The following is a 24745-nucleotide window of genomic DNA, read 5'->3' on the forward strand; positions in this document are numbered from 1 at the left end:
GTTATATTACTTACTGATTAGTTAAGCTTCTTTAGAGTTTAGATTAACTTTATTTTCGATCACCAAAGGCTTTCACACCATACAAATATAGTCAAATACAAACTACAATACAACAGTCAACAAGCAAAAAAAAAAAAAAAAAAAAAAATTATTATTTGAAAAAATAAACAATAGAAAGAACAATTGTGCATAATTCTACAACCCACATATATAACTTAAACTTGTTTAAAATAGTTACTGCATTGGGCACAAAATAATTCCTATAAGCCTTCTTCCTGATGGAAGTAGCTGAAAAGCATCATAAAGTGGATGAGTATCTATAATAATAGAAGCTGCTTTCCTCTTTGCTGATAATATAAAGGTCTGAGAGGTAAAGTACCTGCCTAATAAACCTTGATATTTTTGTTGCTTCCTGCTAAAAATAGACTATACCAAGAAACAATATTAAAGGGGTGGTTCCATGCAATTTGACTTGTTTAACTTTAGTTAGTGTGTAATGTCGCTGCTTGAGCATTAACAGTATCTGCAAAGTTACAGCGCTGAAAGTTCAATGCAAACGGAGATATTATCTTTTAAAGTTACGGCAGTTTATTGCCTACAAAAATGGCCGATTTGGACTACAACGAGCTTCTTTCCAGGTTGGTAACATCATAAACCCTTGCTAGTCTCCGCAGATGTGACTTCTGCCCGTAATGGGAAAGGGCGTGGTGTTTCCGACACCCTGTGCTTACTTCAGCCAATAAAAATTCAGGAAACTACATTTGGCCAACTAACCAATCTTAAGCCCCTTTCACACTGCACGTCGGACCCGCATTATTCCCGGAACTTTGCCGGGTCGCCTTCTGTGTGAAAGCAACCACGTCCCGGGATTGATTACCGAATTCGACCCAGGTCGGGGACCTAGTAATATTGGGGGGTTTGATCCGGGGCGAGCGCTGTGTGAACAAAAGCCAAAACTAATGGCGCAACGTGTACGTAGTTATCGTGCGACTCCTAGAGCTTGTTTTTTCAATAATACAACCCTGCAGTGCCAGAAGAGCTAGTCTGTGTTTTAAACGCAGAGAGTGTTCGTATACAAAAGAAACTAAAATTAAACAAGCAGAAATGTGCGCAAACGGGACACAAGTCGAGACCACGGAGCTCCTTACTATCCGCGCTGAAGCTGAGATCGCTCGCCATTTTACGTCACATCCGGATGTCACGTGTCAACTCGATCCGGGACCGTTACGGGTTGTGTGTGAAAGCACACATATTACGGTATTTCGCTGGCAGTGTGAATGGACCAAATCTAGCGGCCCGGGAACAAATGCCGTGTCGCATTATCAGTGTATTTGCCGGAATCGCAGTGTGAAAGGGGCTCAAGACCATTGTGTTTTTTGGAGGGATGGGCTTCATAGAAGCAGGAAGCAAATGAGTCGTTCAAAGGACAGTGGAGACAGCGGTGTGGAATAAGGGTCAAATATAAGAAAAATATGGTGTAAAAAAAAAAAAAAAAAGAAGTATTAAGACATGTTATAATGCTCACCATAAACACAACCAAGCCTAGAGAAAAAAACACAGAACCACCTCTTTAAATGTCATGACTGCTTCCACAAGTGACCGATGCACTGTTGTCATGATGTCCTGTCTGTCATTAAATCCTTTCAGCTGTCTCAGAAGAGAACCTTCTTTTAGACACAGTTCGCATGTTGGCTGTCAATCACATTTCCCAAAATATGTAAAGGATTCAACCTGTTTCACTTACTGCCCCCCTAATCTAAGTGGTTCAGAAAGGGAAGACTTTTTAGATGGACAAACTCCCCCACAGCACAACTCTTTGGACTTACTTATGGTCAGTATATATTTATAATTCCACTGAATATAACCAGGGACTGCTTTTCTGCCATGCAGGCCATCAAAGCCATGTTATCTGCGTATTTCAAAAGTGATATACCCTTAATGATTTAATGTATGCATATATGGAAAATAGAATAGGTGCCAAGATACAAGCATTATTTCTATATTAGTTAATAGTGGTTGAAGTGTTCTACTCTTTAGTCCTGCACTACTAACCAGCATAGCTATGACAGACCATTATTCTAAAGTGTTATCAGTTTAATAATGACTACTTCATCATTCAAAATTACTTTTCACTTGTTACTGATTTCATTGGCTCTCACATTGTTTTAAAATTCATTAAATGTAATCTAATTCAGTGTTTTAAACATGTATAAACACAAACAAATAAAGGCAAAAATCCTTCCTTCGCTGAATGCAATCCATTAAATACTTTCTAACCATTGCCTGTGGTGAAATGACATTTGCATCTGATTAGTTTGAAGATATATTTTTGTTCCTAATGCATTTTAAGTCTTCCTGCAATACTGTTGAGATCTAAACAGCTCATAATCTGTAGGTGGCTATTCACACTGTCATAACACATTTTAAAGTGGAGTCTCACCAGGGGTCCTTGTTTGTATTGGGGATGTTTAGAAATGAAGTCGTCTGGTAAAGTCTTCAGTTGAAGTCTGCTGCCAACTGGGTTTCTTTGGTCATATTTATACTATTGTTCAGGAAATGGTTCCTACAGCTTTTTTCACTGGAAGAAAAACTTCCACAGAAATCTGATTAGATATTTCTCAACAAGAAGGTCATTTATTACCTGGCTGTATAAATCTTTCAGACTAAACCTCTCCCTCCTGTGTTTTGCTTTGTAACTCCCTACTGTTGATTTGCCTGAGGGTCTTTAGTCTTGTTTTTCCGAGTCTTGTTTGACCTTCTCAGTATTCGGGTTAGTTTTAGTTTGTTGACTCAGTATCTTGTCTACTTTTGTTCTGCTGTTATATCAGGACTCTGGTTTGATTGTTTGGGACTTTGTGGCCCAGGCCCCTTATTCTTCAGTTGCCTTTCTTTTTTTCTTTTTCTTTTTTTTTAAAACCATTTCATCATAATTCTTCTTTTATATAATTCCTGACATATTAATTCTTGCAAAAACAGTTCAGTAACACTTTATTTTGATGGTCCCTTTTGGACATTAGACTATGAGTGTGAGGGACGAGACTTTGGAATCTGATGCAAGTTAACAAGTTTATTAGAAAGATGAGAGCAGAAAGTGAAGGAAATATCCACAACGGATCTCAGGTTAAAGTGTCACTGAATACTGAACAGTCCTCCTCGGGTCTCAGGGCAGCAGTAGAAAACTCGGTAGTGTGATGCTCCCAATCGATACTGAACAGTCCTCCTCGAGTCTCAGCAGCTGGAGAAAACTCAGTAATGCGGCGTTCCCTGGAACTCAATACACGCTCAACCGGATCCAGTCTAAAGGCAAGACACACCGATGAGCAACGTTGAAAGACAAACGAAAGTTCACAGGATACACAGTACCGAAGGGAAGCGAAGAAGGCAGCTCAGTCTAGTGGTGAGATACGCTAGACAGCGGAAATCCAAAGATCCAAGGAGGAATCCACAGGGGAGGATGAGAGAGAGAGAGAGAGACTCACAGAGATCCAACAAACAGGTGAAAGGAGAACGGCCCGGGCAAACACAGTCTCAGCTGAGTCCTGGAGGCAAAACAAAAGGTGAATGCAAAAACAAAAAGAAACAAACAAAAAATAAACACGAACCGGACGACACACGGCAGCGATCACACAGGAGGAAACAACGAACGCGCAATGAGAACAAAACATCAGGACATTAAATAGAGAGATGAACACGAGACAACGGTGGAAAGCAATCAGAGATAACGAGGAGGGAGGAGACAGAGAGTGTACATGTGGAAAACAAGGGGTAGACAAACAATTAGAGCAAATCACACCGGAATCCTGACAATGAGTAACTATACTCTACTAATAATACTCTAATGAGAGTTAGTAGACACTGAAAAAAATGACTTTGTGGTATGATAAAATCTATTACATTAATTCAAGTAATTATTACATTGTAAAATCAAGATTAAGTTGGAACTATATATCTTAAGTAAAATTTACACAGTCTATTCATGTAATAACTGAGAAAAAAGAGTACATTTTTATCATATATTTACAAATAATATTTAATGTTTTATAGTCACAGCACATTCACCTAAAAATATTAAGTACATTTTAATCTGAAAAGCAAAGTGCATTTGAAAATGCGCACAGATTTGTGTTTATTTTATTTTTTTTACAAAAAGATCCCATTTTTCAGTGGTGGCAGAGACGGTCATTTTGGGATGTTGCTTTTCTGTGGCTGACTTATTCTCAATAAGTTTTAACTTTTCACTGAACGTGAGTTTTAATCACAATAACGGTAGCCAAGGCTACATAAGCTCTTATTGAGAATGAATAGAGTTTTTTTATGTCACCATTATGGTGATTAGTGTTTTCTTTAGTTGGGCAGTTTGATGACTTCTTAATATTAGTGTTTCTCTCACTGCTGTATCTGAGTTTGCTATGGCAAGAAAAGCAGAGAAAACACAATCAGATGCTTTTGGCCGCTTGATGATCAGAATATGATGATTGTGTAGTGGATTAATTCACCGATCTTATACCTGAGTATGAGCAATATACTATTAATCTTGTTTTATTCTAGAAAAGATCCAGCACGGTTTTAACCAGACAAGTTGAATTCATTTTATAACAGACTACACTAAGCACTTTGAACTCCTGTTAGCTTTTCTCACACACAGAGATCAAGATTCAGCCTAAGAATCTCAACAATGGTGACATAATTGGATGCAATGGTAATCTGAGTGAAACTTAAAATCTATAGATGAGTATTGCCAGTGCAATTTACTTGTGTATTTTACATAAAAAATAAGTGGTTCTAGTAAGTAAATATAAATAGCCGAGTAAAAATTACAAGCACTTTCTGTGTGGAAACAGTTTCCTAGCTTTTTTTAAGTAAATGTCACTCCAAATTTTTTTCAGTGTAGGTGCAACATTACTTATAGTCAACAGAATGTGTTGAAGGGACCATCAAAATAAAGTGAAACTGTTTGCTCTTTGCTGCTATAATTGTATGCCTTTGCTGGTAACACTTTTGAATACTGTTGCTTCATTAATGAATAACAACACTAAGTGAGTAATGCAGTACTAACATTCTACATGCTACTATTAGCTCACAAGAAGATCTGGTTAGTAAATAAGTTAGTAATAGTGCTCATTTGAATGTGGTATAGTTCACTATTAGCTAATTACTAACTACTATTTTTTCATAACTCCCAAAAGACTACTAAGACCTGCTATATAGATCCATAATTAACATGAATAATGCATAATATATAATTCATTCTAAAGTAAAGGTAGTGGTCACACACCAGTAATGTCTATAAAGTGTTACAACAGCCTTCAGAAGGAATTCCTAATTATTTGGATCAGTGGATAAATGGTAATTTTCTGGAAAAGACTGCACGTACGAAAGTTATTAATGTTTAACTTCTCTTCTGGGAACTTTATGATTATATTTTGATTATATCCCATGTCCCTTGTGCTAGTTCTTTTTTGAGGATCAGTAAAGATAAAACTTCCTGCTATAGGCTGTGTTGACCTTGGACCTCAGAAAACACAGTGAACCAACACCAGCAGATGACATGGCACCACAAACCATCACTGACTGTGATGGTTTGGGGATTCAATCATTTGTAAGTGAGTACTCATAAAAACAACTGCCACAGGTAATCTGACATTATTTATATTTATTATTAAAGATACATTAATTATCACTTTTGCCTCAGTGTTGTACAGTGTCTTTGGGCGGATTGCTGTGACAGCCATTTGTATTGTTTAGTGACTTATGAGTCCTCTTGACTACTCCTAGCATTTTATGGATTTAGGAGCTAGTTGTAGTGTTAAAATGCTTTGTGAAATACTCTTGGAGCATATTTTTAAGAGTTTCTCCTAAATCGGGGAGTTAGGAGCAACTTTTAGCCTTAATGGCTAATTTTCAAAATCTTTTGCTAATGTTGCTTGTCAGACTTTACGAACATGATCCCCAATGTAAGCCATGTCACACTGTAAGATCTCAATGGTCATTAATGTCAGCCTGTACGATAGTCAAGTCGCGCTAAAACGGACACACGCAAGAAAACTCGTCCGGAGTTTTATATTATCAATGAATGATGCGTTCGGTGACAGTGTAAAGCATGTATTGTTCTCGGATGACTCCACCTTCACTGTGTTTCCCACCTCCATTTAAGTTATGGTGTGGAGAAGCCCCAAAAAAGGATTAACACCCGGACTGTTGGCTGGGTTAGTGATGGTTTGGGATGCAATATCATGGAATATCCATATACTGTGCTTGATTGAACGTCACTGTCAAGGACTACTGAACCATTCTGGAGAACCATGTGCACCTGATGGTTCAAAGATTGTACCCTGAAGGGGGTGCTGTGTATCAGCATGATAATGCACACTGCAAGAGCTGTGACAGAATTATTTGAGGAACATGAAGGTGAAGATGAACTCCAATGGCCTGCACAGTCACCAGATCTGAATATGATTGAGCCACTTCGGGGTATTTTGTATTCAGAAAGTGTTTTTCTCACCAGTGTCAAATAGTGACCTGACCACTGTTCTGGAAGAGGAATGGTTCAAAATCCATCTGCCCGCTGTGAAGGACTTGTATCTGTCATTACCAAGACTAATTGATGCTGTATTGTCCGTAAAAGGAGACTCTACAATAATTTACTAATAAATGACTGTGGTCTAAAACCAACTGTTTCAGTTAATTGCCCAACTCATGTTTCATGTGTTAAACAAACAACCAACCATCTTACTGTGTGAGATGAAACAGTCACACTTTTAGAAACTTAGCTACTTAGACACTCACTTCCTTATAAGAGACCCTAATTGACTGATGATCCCAAACATGCACAGCTACTCAATGACACTTCAAGGTGATTATACATACCATTAATATTGAAAACTTATTTGTCAAGTTGCCAGTCATAAATATATTGCTGTCCATATTTAAAAGGAAGAGACATTTACAATATCTCTTTTAAGATAATATAGTATAATATAGTAAATAATATATATTCCCTTACGAAACAAAAATATATTTTCCTTTCGTAAGGGTTATATTAAGATACACTTGTTTAGTGTTGAATATTATTTTGATTTTAATTACTTTAGTAGCTTATTGTAATAGACCTATATATTGACACTCATTGTTTCTGTAAATAAAAAATTAAAACATTTAAAAAGTTTTAGATACAAAAAAAGAAGATAAGAAACGCTGAGAACCGCTGGTCTAAGGCTTTTATTTTGGAAGGAAACTCCAAAAGCGGAAGTTGTCATTAGCCGCGACTTTCATACTTTCACATGTTAGCATGCAGCTAAAGCTAGTAACGTATTCATGACGTCTCTGTTATAAACAAAGTTTGCGTTAATTATCAGTGTAGATTAAGTTCACATTCCAGCGTATATTTGATCTTTTAGGTTTTCAGCTGTGACTGCTGAAAGAAGTGAATGAACTTTCCAGTCGTATAGTAGCTTGGGATAATCAGTAAGACACATGACTGGATATTGATTATTATATTTAATGATCAGTGATCGAAACATGCAGAAGGACGCGAGACTGATCAAGACCTCCGCGCCGTCGGTGGCTCAGATTAACGCGGAATATGTCACTCAGGTGAGTTAGGATCCCTTTATGAAGGTTTATTTGTGTACATCTAACAGTACTTACAGTTGTGTTCTTGTTCTCTCTCAAGCTTTCTAACAAATACTGGGCGCCTCATGTCAAGAATAAACTACCATTCGACTCTCAGGTAAGAGGACACTTTGAGCTAAATCTTCAGTCTGCAGGATTTCACTCAGTATATAGAGAGAAACTGCTCTAACGTAAACAAACAGATCCTCAGGATATGAAGCTCCAGTACTGATGTGTGAATGGCCAGAATTGTGTTTTCTTTTGTGTCAGTGAATGATCATCATCTATCTAAAATCTGGCTTTAAAGAGGATGTGGTTTATAAATGTTTTCTATTTTCAGGTTATTGAGGACATTTATCAGAATGAGATTCTTAAATCAAAGTAAGAAGATTCATGTACAATTCTCGCACTGCAAAAAATAAATAAATAATAATAACTGCCCCCCCTTTCCCTTTTCCCCTTTTTTTCTTGTTTCCAGTCCAAATATCTAACATTTCTTAAATCAAGATGCTTTTATTAGATGAGTAAAATGACAAAAGATATTTTTTCTTGTTTTTTGGAAAATAAAATCAAAGTGAAGTGAGCTTTTACTTGAGGAAAGCAAAACCTGCGGGCAAAGAAAAATAATTATGTTTCTGTTTGGGACAGACATGTATTCTTCAAGTTAAAGAAAAAACTTTAGTTTAAACTATTATATATTAGAGGTCGACCGATTCATCGGATTTGCCGATTAATTGCCACCGATAGCTGATTGGTGGAACAATTGGTTATGGTCAAAAATCAATTTCAAAGCGATTTTGGGACCGGAGTTGCTCAGTAGAGAGCAGGAAGTACAGCTGCGATATCAAAAGCCCGCCCACACTCTCACAGATGCAGAACAATTAATTATGTTGGTGTGAAATAAACAGTTATGGAAATGTAGAAATTAAAGCTAAAGCTCTAATCTGCTCCCAAAAATCCCGAAAAAAGTCAGTTAGTGCCTCAGCTGTCAATCATGATGTCACCCCCCCCCCCCCGTTTTTATAGCATCAAATAACTAACTAAAACTAAACTTATTTTAAAAACGAACACTTGAAATGAAATCATCGTGATGATAACTGCCTTCAATGATATAAACTAACTTTGGGAAAAAATATTTGAAGTGTAATTTTATTGTTTAGTTTGCCTCGCGTCCATTAGAAAACACAAAGGGGCGGCTATACTGGGACCGGTCACCGGGGGGCGATTGAGGCGCGAAAGCTTCAGTAAATGAGAGGGAGACTGCAGGCTTGGTATGAATACAGAACACTTCAATACATGTTGCCAATTTTTTTTGGTGACTAGATGCTTTAGCAGCGAAAGAACAGCAGTATGTATGTACTTTACTTTGTCGTCGAGGCTGAGAGGATGCTAACATTAGCATTAACATTTCCCATAAGCAGTTAAAGCGATGTAACAACTAGTGATGTAAGAAACCAAACTGTATGGTCATGCATCCGACAGAAATATAAACACTAGGGCCGGGACTCGATTAAAAAAATGTATCTAATTAATTCGAGGCTTTGTAATTAATTAATCGAAATTAATCGCATTTTAATTGCATATAAATATTTGACCTGAGAACAATGAGAAGTAATTTTTCACATGGATTTTTAGTATACCGTTGAATAATGACTGAATACATAAGCTTAATCAACAAAATATTGTTTATTTATTTCAGTCCAGCAGACCAGCGCAATGTTTGCCATTAAGTTTAGCAAAAGCATATTTGTGATATTTGAGGCTCAATGTGCTGCGGTGATACGCAAATTCCTTGTTGTATAGCTTGCTCACAACCATGCTCTTGACGACGCTTCCATTCTTTCGTTTTTTAAAACAAAATTTCCCATCCACGGGGCCGAGCAAAGCAGTCTCATCAGCTTCGTTCATGTTCACTCATGGTTTCGTTTGTTGTTGTCGTGACTCCGGAGCGCTAGTTGGTGTTCCAGTATAATCGGTCCGTCGAAACTCATTCATTGAAAAACGTTCCGCGGTGCAAAAATAAGTGTGGTTAAATGTTTTTTTTTTTTGCGTAATTAATTAACGCGTTAAAGTCACGTAATTAATTAATCTTAATTAACGCGTTAAAGTCCCGGCCCTAATAAACACATCAGAAACGCATTCGATTTCAATACATATTTTGTTATTTTGGTAAGAAAACTGTCAAGTGTTCTAAAAAAGCGAACTAAAAAAGTTTGGATTTAGAAATAAAACTTAATATAATGCAATAATATTCCATTTGTAACATTAAGTAAGGTTAATAAATGCTGTAGAAGTATTATTCATTGTTAGTTTTATCTGTTAACCTTTTTTATGCACTATGAACTAACATGAATGATTAAGATACATTTGTATTGCTCAAATATTACTACACGGTGTAAAATGTATATTGCCTATCATTCATGTAAGCTAGCTAAATAAGCTAATAAATCCTCGTTAACAAATGGGACTCGCAGTCTGTTACCTGACATTCACTTACATATTTCTAGGCTATAGCTAAAGAAACATTTATTTGTAATATTTTAATGTTTTAGTTCATTTCTGTAGAATTTTTTCTGTTAGAACTTGTCATTTTAATATATTCATAAGCAATTTAGAATATTTTCATGGTTCAGTACAGTTTTTTTATTTCTTGTAATAAAGTTCAGCACTGTTTTTTTTATTTATTAGTATTATTATTATTATTATTACTATTATTATTATTTTAATCTAGTATCTTTTTTAAAACTATCGGTTGATTAATCAGTTATCGGCAAGCGTGGTCCAACCTAGCTATCGGTATCGGTAAAATCCACTATCGGTCGACCTCTAATAAATAAATAAATTTATTAATAAATAAATAAATAAATAAATAAATATACATATATATATATATATATATATATATATATATATATATATATATATATAGTAACTGTATTCATTTTAGATTTTTTAATATAATTTAATTGACTCTGAATAAAAAATAAATAAAAAAAACAAGCCATTAACATAAAATAGCCACACTATTATTTAAAGTAACACCAAAAGTGGACAGATGACATTAAAATAATATTAAATATCAATATGGTGTTCTTCATTCAGTTTTATTCAACATATTTAATAGATTTATTATTTGGACCTATTATCAAAATAATGTTATATGATGCCTTTGATACCAATTTCGATACCACAGGGACAGCTGCCATACAGATAATTCATTATATCATAATTCTTTAATTCATTATATTTTAAGAATAGCTTACACACAGATGCTTTATTTGAATTGTTAAATTTTTTTTTACAAAAAAAAAAGAATAAATAAGAACAAACAATAACACAAATACACTGCAGAAACCAACCTCTATGTATTCAGATATTCTGCTCTATATAAAAGCCAATAATTGAGCATCTTGACCACTTTGCTGTATGTGTTCTCTCTGCAGGTTTGCCATCAGAAAGATTATGCTGCTGGAGTTCAGGTTGGTGTTTGTTGTCAAGAGTCTGTCTGTAAGGGTCGTGTGTGTCATACAGTGGTCTGAAGTGATTGTGTGTGTCCTGCAGTCAGTACCTGGAGAGCTACCTGTGGCTGAACTACACACCTGAAGCCTCTACCAACAGCTTCCTGATGTCCATCTGCTGCATCGTCAACGAGAAGTTTCGGGAAAACGTTCCTGCCTGGGAGGTTCGTATTGAAATGTGGATGAATGAGAGATTGCATGTGAAACACTGACTTAAAACACACTGAAAAGTCAAATAAATGACACTTCTGTGGACGAACAACATTGAATAAGATACTTTGGTCACATTTTATATTAGGTGTCTTTAAAGGGTTACTTCAGAATGTGAGCGAATAAAAAAAATTCCTGCAGATCAGTTTTCTTAAATGTGAGATAAAACCTCCTCAATACCTTAAATGGTATAAAAAGTGACTTAATTCTCATTTTAAGGGATCTTATGTTTTGGGGATGGAAAAACATAAATTGTGATACTGCTTAATGTGATTATTAAACTTCAAAAGGCTATGGATAAGTGCTTCACTTATCAGATCCTGAACATGGCGCTGTTGTGCGTTCAACATGCTCGAGCAATCAATGAAAAAAGCACATTTATGCCAAGCGATTGCTCATGAATTAATGCTGATCATTTATGACAATGTTTACTTTATGGTGTTTATATTGTAATATGTTGTATACATATTTCATCTCCCTCATCTGAATTTGAATGGGCATCCTGCAGTAATATAGCATATACATTAAAAAATAAGAGGTGCATTTTGGGCGTGTCCAATTTTTAATTTGGACAATTTTCAAACTATTACATTAAAGTATTGAAAGTAAAGTATTGTAGCTTCTGTCTGGGATGCGCTGTCACAGGAAGGAAAGACTAGTAGACTAGACTATGTAGTATTTTTACAGTAAAATATCCCAAAACCACTAGGCCAGTGTTATATATTTTGTTTAGTTGAGTTCTTACAATATCACAAATGTTTCCAACTATTTGTGGGAAAATTGCTATTTTAACTAGGGCTGAACGATATATCGTTATCGTATCTATATCTAGATATGAACTTTCAAGATATTACTATCTCGAAAAAAGCAACGATATAGACAATATAGATTTCCCCTCTCCGCGCTCGCCCTGCATACAATTCTGGCAGTCACAACAAACATCAGTTTTACGAGTGTGCCCTTAAATGCACCGCTAAAGCCTGCGCACACACACTACCAGGGACGTGGGAACTATATTGTGAGAGGCGGGCGGCGTTTTCATGGTGATGCGTCATTGCTGGTCACGTGACACACCGCAGCAGCAACAGCGCTGAATGAATGATGATCTGCTTTTATGTCATTTTTCCTTTTTTATTCAGAATATTCACAAATATGTTCGCTATGGCATGAAATATCTAATATTCCGATGGTCAAATACATGCAAGTGGAAGTATATTGTTGTTTAAACCCCTTTATAATGATGGCGTTAGTTGAGCTGTATGCGCGATGGGCGCCGCCGGGTTAGTTTGTGCCGCAGACGCAGTTCAGAGAATCGGATCTGTTGGATTTACAACCTCTATGTTTACAACACGTAAATTCATCCACTTCTCCCGAAATACTTAAAGGGGTACTTCAGCGCTGGGAAGATGAATCTGTATTTAAACTGGGTCATCAATGCAGTAGAAATGTGAAATTATTTTTGAATTTAGTGCTTTCTAGACTGAGAAAAGACAGAAAATGTATTTTTGTCTCATGGGGATGAAAGACTACAATTCCCAGAATGCTTCGCTGCCCTGTGAGGCCATTCACAAAGCCACCAACTTGATTACTGTGACTGAGTTGAAGACACTACAATTAAAAACTGAACCTGTGTGTTCAATATAATGAGTGAGTCGCCGCGCGAGTATCACAGCACTGAGCACTGACTGCAGGAGTCAGATTAATGAGCTGAGCTCTCGTGATGAGAGCTGAGGTAATCGCGACTAGACTAGCGGCATACTTTCACAACGCAAGTTCAGTCTGGCGCGTTTCAGTTCATGCCTTTGCAAGCTTAACTTTCATAGAAATGAATTTGAGAAGTTAAAACACTTACATTGCTCAGCATAGCTCCGTTTAAATGAGTGCCTGTAGCTGAGCTGAGCTGTGAGTGTGATCTCCATCCCCCATGCGCAGGTTCAAAACATGCGGAAATGGCTCCCTCTGCTGGCTGTAGTCTTGGCCAAACATTCCTCCTATGATGCAAATATCGTCAATTTGCGTCAAAGGAGGAATTTTTCCAGAAATAAAATGCATTAATCTCTCGTCTCAGGGGGATATGAGGGGGGAAAGCACAATCATTTGAATATACTCCAGGGTTTCTACTGATACAAAGCCATATGCTAATCGCTGAAGTAACCCTTCAAAAGTATGTGGCTGGTGAACTGGGAATAGAATAGAGTAAATATTGAAGTTACTTACACAATGTGTATCTGATATGAATAAAACTTGAATTATAATGGAAAGGATTATTATTACCTCTTCACTAGACATCAGTGTGTATTTTACAAACTCTAAATGTATTGTTTTTTTAGTACTTATGTAACAAATGCTTGGTTTTTACCAAACACGTAGTCATATCGTATTGAATCGATATCGAGATATCTGGATATCGAGTCGCCTGTCCATTAATTAGCCTAGCAATCTAGACGCACCTTAGCAGCACCAAATATAATTTGCAGCCAGGGCGTCTAGTAGGGCTGGGCGATATGGCCCAAAAAAAAAATCCCCGATTTTTTCACCAAAAATTCGATTTACGATTTAAAACGATTTTTTCCCCCTCCTACTTAAAATCAGTCTGCAGATGACAAAGAAATTGTTCAAAACAAGTTTTAACTTTATTTTGTTTAGGTAAAATTAAATATTTGCAGCTTGGTAGAAGTGCCACCTGGGGTGCAAAACTTTCAGCATGTGAATAACCCCCCGACTATTCCACAGTTTAAATGGGCACCATATCTTTTGCAATATACAGTATACATATCAAAGGTTTATGAATTGATATGCAGATAAAATTAACTTTTATTAACAACAGTAATGTGCAAAAAAAGTATAGGGAAAATTTAAATGTAGCCTAATGCTCTTATTAAATATAGATTAGCATTGTTTTTCAATAGTCTCACACTGAACTGATCGACAGCTTCAGTGATTATTAAAGGAGCTCTTTACTTTACTGTAATTTAGTCACAATTTGAAGAAAAGTTTAGTTTTTCCTGAGACTGTGACTTCGTACTTTCCATACATTAGGGAGTTAAAATCGCTAATAAATCAATAAGTGCTCTTCTGCTGGTTATAGTGGTGGGCATTTCATATCTTTTTTAAAATAAAAATGCTACAAAATGGATTACACATTTAAAAAAAATAAACTAAAAAAAACATCCGACTATTTCTTTCACAAGACCCCTTTAAACTTTTAGTTTTACAAACCATCACATTAAAAATAACATTACAATCGGATATCTAGAGCATTGAAGTGCTGGAAATAAGTGTGAAGCTCTTGAAAACCATTGGAAAGTGCTTGAATTTCAATCTCAAAAGGTTGTACGAATCCTGAGATAAATAATGACAACAACAACAATAAATCCATGTGGTTTTACTACAGTACAATCGTGGTGAATGTTGGTGTTTTGTGACTGAAAGCCCTGACCTTCGCACAGCTCTGTTTGATCTGATATCTGTGGTTTATAACAGAATTGTGCGCCGACCGCTTCCACTAGATCACAGTAGCGATGGTGTGTTGATTTAAACGGTCTCTCACTGGATCACCAGCGCTGTGTATCGTGTCTACCACGAGATTGGCCCGTGTGTGAGCTCGCGCTGCGTTCGTGTCAGCGCAGCTTTAAATGAGTATAGCGCCTACCGCGTACCGCGGTTCCGTTCAGACTTCAAACACACTTTGCAGCGGGGTATTGTTAATTGTTCTGTGAAAAACTGAACCAATTACGAATGACACGGTATGTTGTTAGACGCGATCCTTGTTGTTTGTGTACCTCTGTGGCAAACGCGCGCGGGGAGGGCTGAGCCATTACGGGAGCTCAGAGGGGAGCGTCGGCGGATTTGAAAGAGAAAACCGATTTTCATTCACAAAAATCGTTGTAAACTAAAAACTCGAATTAATTCATAAAATCGATTTATCGCCCAGCCCTAGCGTCTAGCAACTCTCCGTTTGCTTACGAGCTTGAAAAGCCCAACTCTGGTCAGGCCAGTCATATCATGTATAGAGTCGGTGGGCGGGCTTAACATTATTGGCTAGACGGTTCCGCATGCTACTTGAAAACAAAGGCTAAATCCGAAATCGCCCCCTAAACCCTCATTCACTATTCCCCATGTTATCCATTAATACAGTTCACTTGAAGGAGTGAATGAAGACACGTGCATGAAGTCGGGAGAGCTGCTGTGTGTACATCTGCTGTACACTCGTTATTGCGGTGCATTGTGGGATTGAATGAGTGCACTCAATACCGTCCACTATGGTTTCAGACACCACTACAATTGGCTGTCCCCTCAAATAGTGCCCTATTTTAAGGGTATAGTGGGCCATTTTGGATTCAGCCAAAGAAGCTGACGAAGAACGGTCTTTCGAATCGGCTTTGGCCGCAACTCTGGAAGACTTGGAGTTAAGCTTTTCTTTGAGGAAAGATCAAAGAACGGAAGCTGTGTTCAGAGTTTTGCTGACCAGATATGGCAAAAGTTTAATCAACTAGCTTTGCTCCACCTTCGTTGCTCTGGTTGGTTGAAGTGCTATCCTATCGCGTGCAGAGGGAGTTTGACAACTGTTTATCCCGCCTCTCGGATTGAGCCCTGCCAACAATGAGTTCCCAGACCCAACATCTGGATGTGTGAGTCTGGCTTGTCAGGCTAAACATTAGTACCTCAAGCGGTTATGTGACAAACACACACACACATATATGACCCAAATGCTTAATGTCACAATTGTTGACAGCTATTTATTTTATATCCAGCTGGTCGCTTTCATTCATCATCAGGTGTTCTTCCACCTGTGTTTTCAAGGTGGTTGTCAGTGTATTATAAAGGGAAAAACAGTTTTTTAGTAATATGGTATATTAAAATGATCTCTCTTAATGAAATATTAATTTTGTACTGTAAGTGTATTTTTTAGTGTAAAGATCTGGCAACCACAACCATATATTTCAAAGAGTTGTTGTTACAGGCCTGTTTGATAAGACATGATGTGCATGATGTTTCTCTCTCGTCAGGTTTTCAAGAAAGCACCCACACACTTCCCTCACTTCTTCAGGTGTGTGATGGAGTCGTGTCTGTCGGGTGAGCAGCTCGGCCTGTCGCTGAAGGAACAGACGGTGCTTCTGCTCTTCCTCGATCACTGCTTTAACAGTCTGGTGAGTTCACATGCGTCTCAAATGTGCATTTGCTGATTTTGACCACCATTTTAAAATGATTCTGCATTCTCATCACTTGGTGGCACTGTTGCTTTTCCAAACACACCATGCTATAGGGTTTTTAACCGCACTCTAAACTGAGAGAAAACAGCAGCTCGAGGGTTCACGTGTATAACGGCAGCTTCAGGTCAAGGCTGTTTTCATCTATTTTTGGCTTTGCTGCTAATTTAAGGCATGGTGTTTCCAGTCCCATCAGATGGCCCATTTGCATTGTTGATGTGATTTCATTGTCTAGTGTTCATATGCTAATCATGTTTGCTTGCACGTGTGCTGTAGATGAAGACTATAGGTTTGCGTAACAATAGAAATGTCCATCATGAGCCTGTAAAGTCCCTGATTAAATGCACATCTGTAATGTTTGTGATGAAGTACAGATTCTATGAGGGGTGTCAGTGCAGAAAATTGCACCTATAGTAAAAGTTTAAACACACGATGTTCAGTCTTGGATTTTCTTTGTTAAATGAGCCGAGTGAAGTAAGTGACAGAAGTGTTTGTAACTGTATAGTCAGAGCTTCAGTCCTGGAAAACATGTCTTCATAGTGTTTGGTTGGATTTTAGTTGAGGTTTGGCTGTATCCCCAGTAGGGCTGTTTCGAATGCCATTTTTTGAGCTTCGAAGCTTAGGTGGCAATCAATATCGAATATTCGAAGCTTCGGTGGGTGGGGCTAAATATATAATAATAGTGTCGGTTTGCATTTGTATCATCTTTCACGACTTCACGTTTCACTCATCGTAAATGTGTTGCGGCAGACCCAGTGGAGTGCAGTGTTGCATTTGGTGCAATATGATCAGGTGGCACACATTCTTTAAATATTAATAAACATTTAATAATCTTTTAAATAGAACAGTTTCCGGTACGCATTACACGGGCAGGTTTATGCTCCGAAAACGGACAGTGCACAAGTGATACAAAACACAAAGTCTGTTGAGAGCATGAACTTTATAAGGTATTAATAACGAACCTTTCTTTAAAACAAATGCATCCCAAAACAGAAATTAAATTAGTAACACAGTGATTTCAACAAACTGTAATAAATAAAGAACACGGTAGCATGCTTATAAACAGTTGAATAAGAATAAATGAATTGTTTTTAAAATGACACAAAATGTAAAATCTATTACAATTAGTTTTATTCTATATAAGGGATTTATTTTGTCATATTCTGACTTTTTGTTAATTTAAATCTTTAAAATGCGCAATGCTTTTATTGAAAACATGTTGCGGTGTTATTTTTTATTTATTATTATTATTTCAAGCATGAGTGAGAATGAGTCCGCTACGGAAGTCACGTGTTGAAAAAAAACACACGAATATTCGAATCTCAAAACTGAAAATCGAATGCCACCTCACCGAACGAATATTCGAATATTCGATTATTCTAGTACAGCCCTAATCCCCAGTAAAGCCGACCTCTCAGAAGATCATTGATCGTTTATTTGTGGCGTGTTCTTTACTGCAGGAAGTGGACTTGATCCGTGAACAGGTGCAGAAACTGGTCTCTCTGCCAATGTGGATGTGTCTGCTGCCGGTGAGTATTACTGCATCACACATTTTATGTTCCATATGGTCTCTCCTAGGTATGTGCCCGAAGCCTAAATCCAAATTCGGAAAGGCACGGGAAATAAATAACGTGTTCTACGGAGTCCCTTAAGGGGTTTGGTTAGGTTACATCACAGTATACCAGATTTCACTGATCACATGAAGATAATAGTTAGGAGAGATGACTGACAGCAGGATTTTGTGCTCCTCAGATCCTAAACGGCATTGACAAATGTCTTATTTTTAAAATGTGCGCTGCTCCCTAGACACATAGTTCACATGATTTCGAATTGTAAAGTGAAAAGCGAGCATTCAAAATCGTTTTTTGATACCCCACATGTTAATAGCGGCTCCCTGATGCCCGTAATTAGATGCTATATAATTGCGTGAGCAGGTAAACGGATCAAAATATCTTTTTTCCATCACTGTGTCCCTTCTGGCGTTCCATAGAACATGTCATTTCCTTTATGAACATAGTATTCGGCTTCGGGCACATCCCTAATTGTCTCTACATTGTGCTGTATGTGCATGTGTAACTTGCATCAGTAGGGATTATTTGTGATTATTTTCCAAATTCCAGTTTATTTGTTCTGAGATGCAAAATATGAACATTTTGGCCGTTAACTGATAATTATCAGCCAAAAGATAGCCTGGTTGCAAAAACAGATGTCTTCCCATTAAATCCCATGTCCCAAGCACACAATTATATAATATTCTCAATATTATATTAAAGTAGGGTTAGGTTAGTGCCTATTTTATTAAGATTTTTATTATATTATATACAATTCCAAGTTAAATAAACAAACGTATTAGACTTACACTATAAGTTACATGAACAAAACAGTAATAATTTAATAGTGGCAATTAGTTGTATGACAATTAATCATCAGCACAAAATTGGATAATTCAAAATGAGTGCACGAGTTTACAGTAGTAGTAATATTAATAGTTTCAGTAATAGAAACATTAATAAAAATGAATAATTATCATCAAAAATAATAACCATTGTTGTCGTCATCAGATGTTTCAGATATAAAGTTATTTTCTGTTTATAGGTTACATTAATGTGAGCTCAGTAGTGGTCCGTTTTTTGGGGAAATGTGTAAAAATGTGAAATCTTTTTTATTTTTTATGAATAATAATCTCCATGTCGCATATACTTCCATGCATTGACGAGACTCAAGTCAGTTTTGGCCACTATTTTAGATGTTGGAGACTGACGGCAGGTTTTGTAATTCTTTAGACGAGACTGCAGCAGGAGTTGAAGAAGGTCCCAAAACTGCAGAAATTCTGGAACCTCATTAAGAAGAACTATGAGAAGATGGAGTCTCAGGATAGAGAGCAGTAAGACCCTCTCACACCCCATAAGCCCCAAACACGTCCAAACAATGTCCTGTGTGTCTCATCAACTGTGCTTTCACAGAGCGAAGATGGAGCGCACCTTCCTCGCTGCTCTCATCAAGAAGTTCCAGCTGGTTCTCATGTCCATCCCTGCATCAGGTAAAGCTTTTATTCTTATACCTGCACCAATGCACACTCATGTTGGGTTGGGTTTGGGCTCGGGAACCGTTTTAAAAATGTTTTTGAAGAAGTCTCTTGCTCACCAAGGCTGCATTTATTTTATAAAAAAATTACATTGAAAACACTAATATTGTGAAATGTTGTTACAATTTCCAGAAACTGTTTTCTTTTATAACACTGCAAACAAAGCCTTACAAAATAATAGTCAAAAAAAAAAAAAAAAAAGCCCCTGCCCCTTTGAAAGTGAAAGTGCCCTTTTTGATCGCACCTTTCCACGATTTTCACCGAGGGGGACATTTTACTTCGTTTTTTTTGCGAAGCAAGTTTGGTTACATGAACAAAGATGCTAACCCTCTGGTAACCTAGCAATGTAGAGAGTGACACGCTAATAGCCATTCATGTAACAGTATCATGTTTGGTTGCACCATATCGTTGTCTCGTGTTCGGTGTTGCCAAGTCCACAGTTGACTTGGGCTTCATTAACACTGTTGCCGCGGGCTGTTTTTCATGTCCGCGGGTAGAAGCAACTAGCCTGGATGCCAGCCGAACTTAGCCCCACCCACAATTTTTTTAGGTCGGGCAATTCGGTCTGGCCTTGCTCCATAGAGGAGTAATTATCCCTGAACAGAAACTGTTCGGACCAATGAAATCATCAGGGCGGGCTTTAGACAATGACGGACAGATGATCATCAGTAACGTAATCATCACGTCATCAAAGGGGCTTGAGTTATATTTGTTTGAATCCTAAACGGAGAGCTTGTTTGTATCTGCATTCACCACAATTTCTCTCAGAAATGATGATCATGTTGGGTAAGTACTCTTTTTATCATTAAAAAGATTGTGTATTCCAGCCTGATTTCAGCGCACGTGCAAACAGGGTTGCCAAGTTTTTACAACAAAACGCGGCAACTACTAGGGGGGTTCTCTGGTGAAAAAATGGCGTTTGGGGGGTAAAATGTGTGTTATTTTGGCAAGGTTGCCTGCTAAAATTCACATTCCTGGGTCTATGTATCACATAATTGAGATCGCTTCAACCCGCGGACATGGAAAACAACCCGCGGGAAAACCGGAGACTTGGAAACACAGTGCAGTTGAGCTCGGTTGACATTTGACAGCTAACGTTATGCGTCGCTTGGTTGCTCTGATTGGTTGTAGTTCTATCCAATTGAGGTCTTTCCTGGTTCGGTTGAAGCGCCCCATTATTACAGCCCAATGGAGCAGTATCAGACTCATATTCTGACTAGAGTTGAGTATGACCACATCAGGCTACCATCTCACTACAATGGTTCTACAATCATTTTATGAGTCCCCGAGAATAGTTTCTGTGCGCAAAAAACAACAACTAAATAGCGACTTATATAGTGATGACCGATTTCAAAACACTGCTTCGGGAGCGATATGAATCAGCGTATTGAATCAGCGGTCATCATGAATCGATACACTGATTCAAACGTTAACCTCATAACATTGTTGTCATGAATTTAAATGCATTCACTTCTAAACCTTATTGAACAGTCTGTAATTATACCAAAATGCCACCTTTTTGTTCTTCTATGCCACCTCTGTAGGTGAGATATAAAAGTTTACAAAGGTAAAAAAAAAAGCCTGGCATGTCATTTTAAAGAGTCAGATGTCGCCTCATAATGGGAAGGTTGATTTCTGCCATTGATCAGAAAATGCTCCTACATTGTTGACTGCTCCTAAGAAGAAATGTAAGCGCAGAGCCCTGCCATAAGGCCTCAGCGTTCCTGTCGCCGCCTCAGGCTGTGACTTTATTTGTGCTTTGAGTATCTCTCCGTGTTTTCTCCATCCTGTGACGTGACCCAGCTCCAGAGCAGCTGATGCTCGCCCGCGGCTCCTCTCACTGCTCCGCTAACGCAGGCCGACGTGCCTCCGCCCATCATCCACCTGTTCGGCCCGGAGACGGTGGGGTCACGCAAGAGGCCAGCGCGGCCTGATTATGAGACGATCGTAATGCTGTCACTCTCTCTGCCTGTCTGTGTGTCGTCAGTGCTTTAATGTGTGTTTTATGGCTCATGTTGCTCTAGGCTCTGTCTCCATGGAGAAGGTTCACTACTGTGAGAGGTTCATTGAGTTCATGATTGACCTGGAGGTAAGCTTTCAGACCGGCATTCACTCTGCTACTTATTTCCGTTTCTCAAGTTGTCTTTTTATAAAGATATTAAAGTCGGCATAAAATGAAAATGTGCTATTCATCAATTTTCTAAATGGATTTGTGCATACTTTTAATTTTTAAGCATTATTTAGATTTTTTGGGTTTGCAAGATTTTTTTTTTTTTTTAAGTGAATAACAACATTTGGTGGATGGATGGATGGATGGATGGATGAATGGTAGACACTGATAGACAGAGATGAGTGGAGAGATGAGTGGAGAGATGAGTGGAGAGATGAGTGGAGAGATGAGTGGAGAGATGAGTGGAGAGATGAGTGGAGAGATGAGTGGAGAGATGAGTGGAGAGATGAGTGGAGAGATGAGTGGAGAGATGAGTGGAGAGATGAGTGGAGAGATGAGTGGAGAGATGAGTGGAGAGATGAGTGGAGAGATGAGTGGAGAGATGAGTGGAGAGATGAGTGGAGAGATGGATGGATGGTTAGATGGGGAGAGAAGGGAGAGATGGATGGATATTAGATGGGGAGAGAAGGTACAGATGGATGGTTAGTTGGGAGAGAAGGGAGAGATTGATGTATGGAGAGATGGATGGGTGGTTAGATGGGGAGAGAAGGGAGAGATGGATGGATGGATGCTAGATGGGGAGAGGTAGAGAGATGGATTGAAAGATGGATAGAGAGATAGGTGGATGGATAGATACAAAGAGGGATGGAGATATGGATGGGTGGAGAGATAGATGGATGGTTAGATGGGGATAGAGGGATGGATGGATGGTTAGATGGGGAGAGTGATAGAGAGTGAGAGATGGATAGATGGATACAAAGATGGGTGGATGGGTTGGAATCATAGTTCAGTTAAGCTCCGCCCCTGCAAGCACACATTCATCCGCTTTCCCTTTTGAGTGCCACGCCCCCATCTTAACATCCAATCAACAACTGACGTATAGATACAAGCCCCTCTCTTCTTCTTTGATAAACCTTTACACTCAGATGTGTCACAATAGGACAGTAAAGATCTGTCTCTACTTCCGCCGCATCAGGACTTTCATGTGACTTTAGATGTGTGTGTTTTTCACCTTCAGGCTCTCCTCCCGACCCGCCGCTGGTTCAACACAGTGCTGGACGACGCTCATGTGGTGGTCAACTGCCAGCTGTCTCACCTCACCAACAGGGAGAAAGAGGGTCACCTGTTCTGCCAGGTACAGCACTGAGTCTGCCTGATCCGCTGACGATTATTTTCATTTTCCATATTAATCAATTTGATCAATTAGTTGTTGCAGCCCTAATTGGAATAAATAAATGATACATGCCTGCATGGAATAAATAATAATATAACAAAATGCTGTGTCATTGTCTAAAAAATCGTACGCACTTGAGAGTAAACGTTTCATTCAGTGTTTTAAGGGGTGGTTCCGGGTTTTTTTTCTAGGCTTTGTTGTGTTTATGGGGCACAGTATAAGATGTCTTAATACTTATTTTTTTTTTACGCCGTATTTTTCTTATATTTGACGTTTATTCCACCGCTGTCCTCACTGACCTTTGAGCGGCTCGTCTGCTTCCTGCTTCTATGAAGCCCATCCCTCCGAAAAACACAATGGTCTTAGATTGGTCAGATGGCCAAATGTAGTTTCCTGTATTTTTATTGGCTGAAGTGCCAAGCACAGGTTGTCCGGAAACGCCACGCCCCTTACCATTACGGGCAGAATTCACATCTGCGGAGACTAGCGAGGGTTTATGATGTCACCAACCCAGGAAGCTCGGTGTAGTCCAAACCGGCCGTTTTTGTAGGCAATAAACTGCCGTAACTTTAAAAGACAATATCTCCGTTTGCATTGAACTTTCAGCGCTGTAACTTTGCAGACACTGTTTATGCTCAAGCAGCAACATTACACACTAACTAAAGTTAAAAAAGTCAAATCGCATGCAACCACCCCTTTAAAATATGTGGCCCATTCTGGCGAAATGAGTCAGAAGTCTATTTTAAGATGATGTGGAAAAAGATTAATTTTTTTCTTTTTCTTTTTTAGCTAATTTCAAAGAACAGATATTCAAAAATAAGCTCCCAAAGTTTCGTAATCCAGATAATTGAGTAAAGGTGTCTAAATGACTATTAATATTGACCAAATATTACTAAATGCGCTGGAAATGAACATTGCTTTTCTCAACTCCTTCCATCACTTCTGAGCATTTCCCTATATTCCAGGTATCCCCTAAAAACGTCAAATGTTTTAGTAAATCTTTGTAAAAGTGCATTTTATAATATTTATACAAATAAATACTTTAAAATAATTTGAGCTTTTAGCTAGGGAAGACGACCATGATTCAAATGAGTATATCTTTAAAACCATTCAAGGCATGACTATGACTAGGATATCATTTTAAAGCTCATGTTCTCCTTTAAATTTGGGTCATTGTGACTAATTTAGCTAGATCAGGTCACATATAGATGTGCTTACCAAAAATAATGATAATTTGTCTGTAATTTATCAGCCTAAATGTATCAGCTGATACTGATCAGGCCGATTTGATAACATTTAAAAAGGCATAGTTGTCAGCTAATAGCGATATGATGGCTACGTCCGTTGGGTTTAAAACAGACGTTTGTGAGGCTTATCAATGGTTTACTATACTTGACTGTTATAATGATTGTTTTGTTGTTGCTGTTGTGTGAAGCTGCTGGACATGTTGAAGTTCTACGCCGGCTTTGAGATCAGTGATCAGACAGGAAATGCTCTCACACAGAAAGAGATGACCACACTGCACTACGACAGAATCACCTCTCTACAGGTAACCTCTTCACACACTCATCAGTTTGACAGGGTTCCCACGCTCATGGAAGACCTGGTAATATGAGGGGATTTTAATATGGTGATCTTTGCTAATCTAGTAGTACCGTAAGGATTGTTGTATGTGTGGCAGGCAGAGATGCTCACAGTCAAGTCTCAAGTTTCTTTATTATAATAAGTCTCTGGTTATAATAAGTGTTGCATCACATACGGTGACCC

General features: G+C 38.1%; 1 protein-coding gene across 1 annotated transcript in view; it reads left to right on the top strand.

Moving 5' to 3' along the window:
* The first annotated feature begins 7238 nt into the window (after positions 1-7238).
* The window catches only part of aqr (aquarius intron-binding spliceosomal factor), a 79483-nt gene continuing 61976 nt past the window's right edge, over positions 7239-24745 (top strand). Inside the window, exons 1-12 of the mRNA XM_067456225.1 lie at positions 7239-7593; positions 7673-7729; positions 7952-7992; positions 11055-11090; positions 11173-11293; positions 16349-16489; positions 18010-18078; positions 19333-19433; positions 19513-19589; positions 21659-21723; positions 22823-22939; positions 24414-24527. Of these exons, the coding sequence (XP_067312326.1) occupies positions 7501-7593; positions 7673-7729; positions 7952-7992; positions 11055-11090; positions 11173-11293; positions 16349-16489; positions 18010-18078; positions 19333-19433; positions 19513-19589; positions 21659-21723; positions 22823-22939; positions 24414-24527 (1032 nt within the window). The 5' untranslated portion in view covers positions 7239-7500. The remainder of the gene's footprint in view (positions 7594-7672; positions 7730-7951; positions 7993-11054; positions 11091-11172; positions 11294-16348; positions 16490-18009; positions 18079-19332; positions 19434-19512; positions 19590-21658; positions 21724-22822; positions 22940-24413; positions 24528-24745) is intronic.

This window comes from Pseudorasbora parva, chromosome 10, assembly GCF_024679245.1.
Source record: "Pseudorasbora parva isolate DD20220531a chromosome 10, ASM2467924v1, whole genome shotgun sequence".
Taxonomy (NCBI): domain Eukaryota; kingdom Metazoa; phylum Chordata; class Actinopteri; order Cypriniformes; family Gobionidae; genus Pseudorasbora; species Pseudorasbora parva.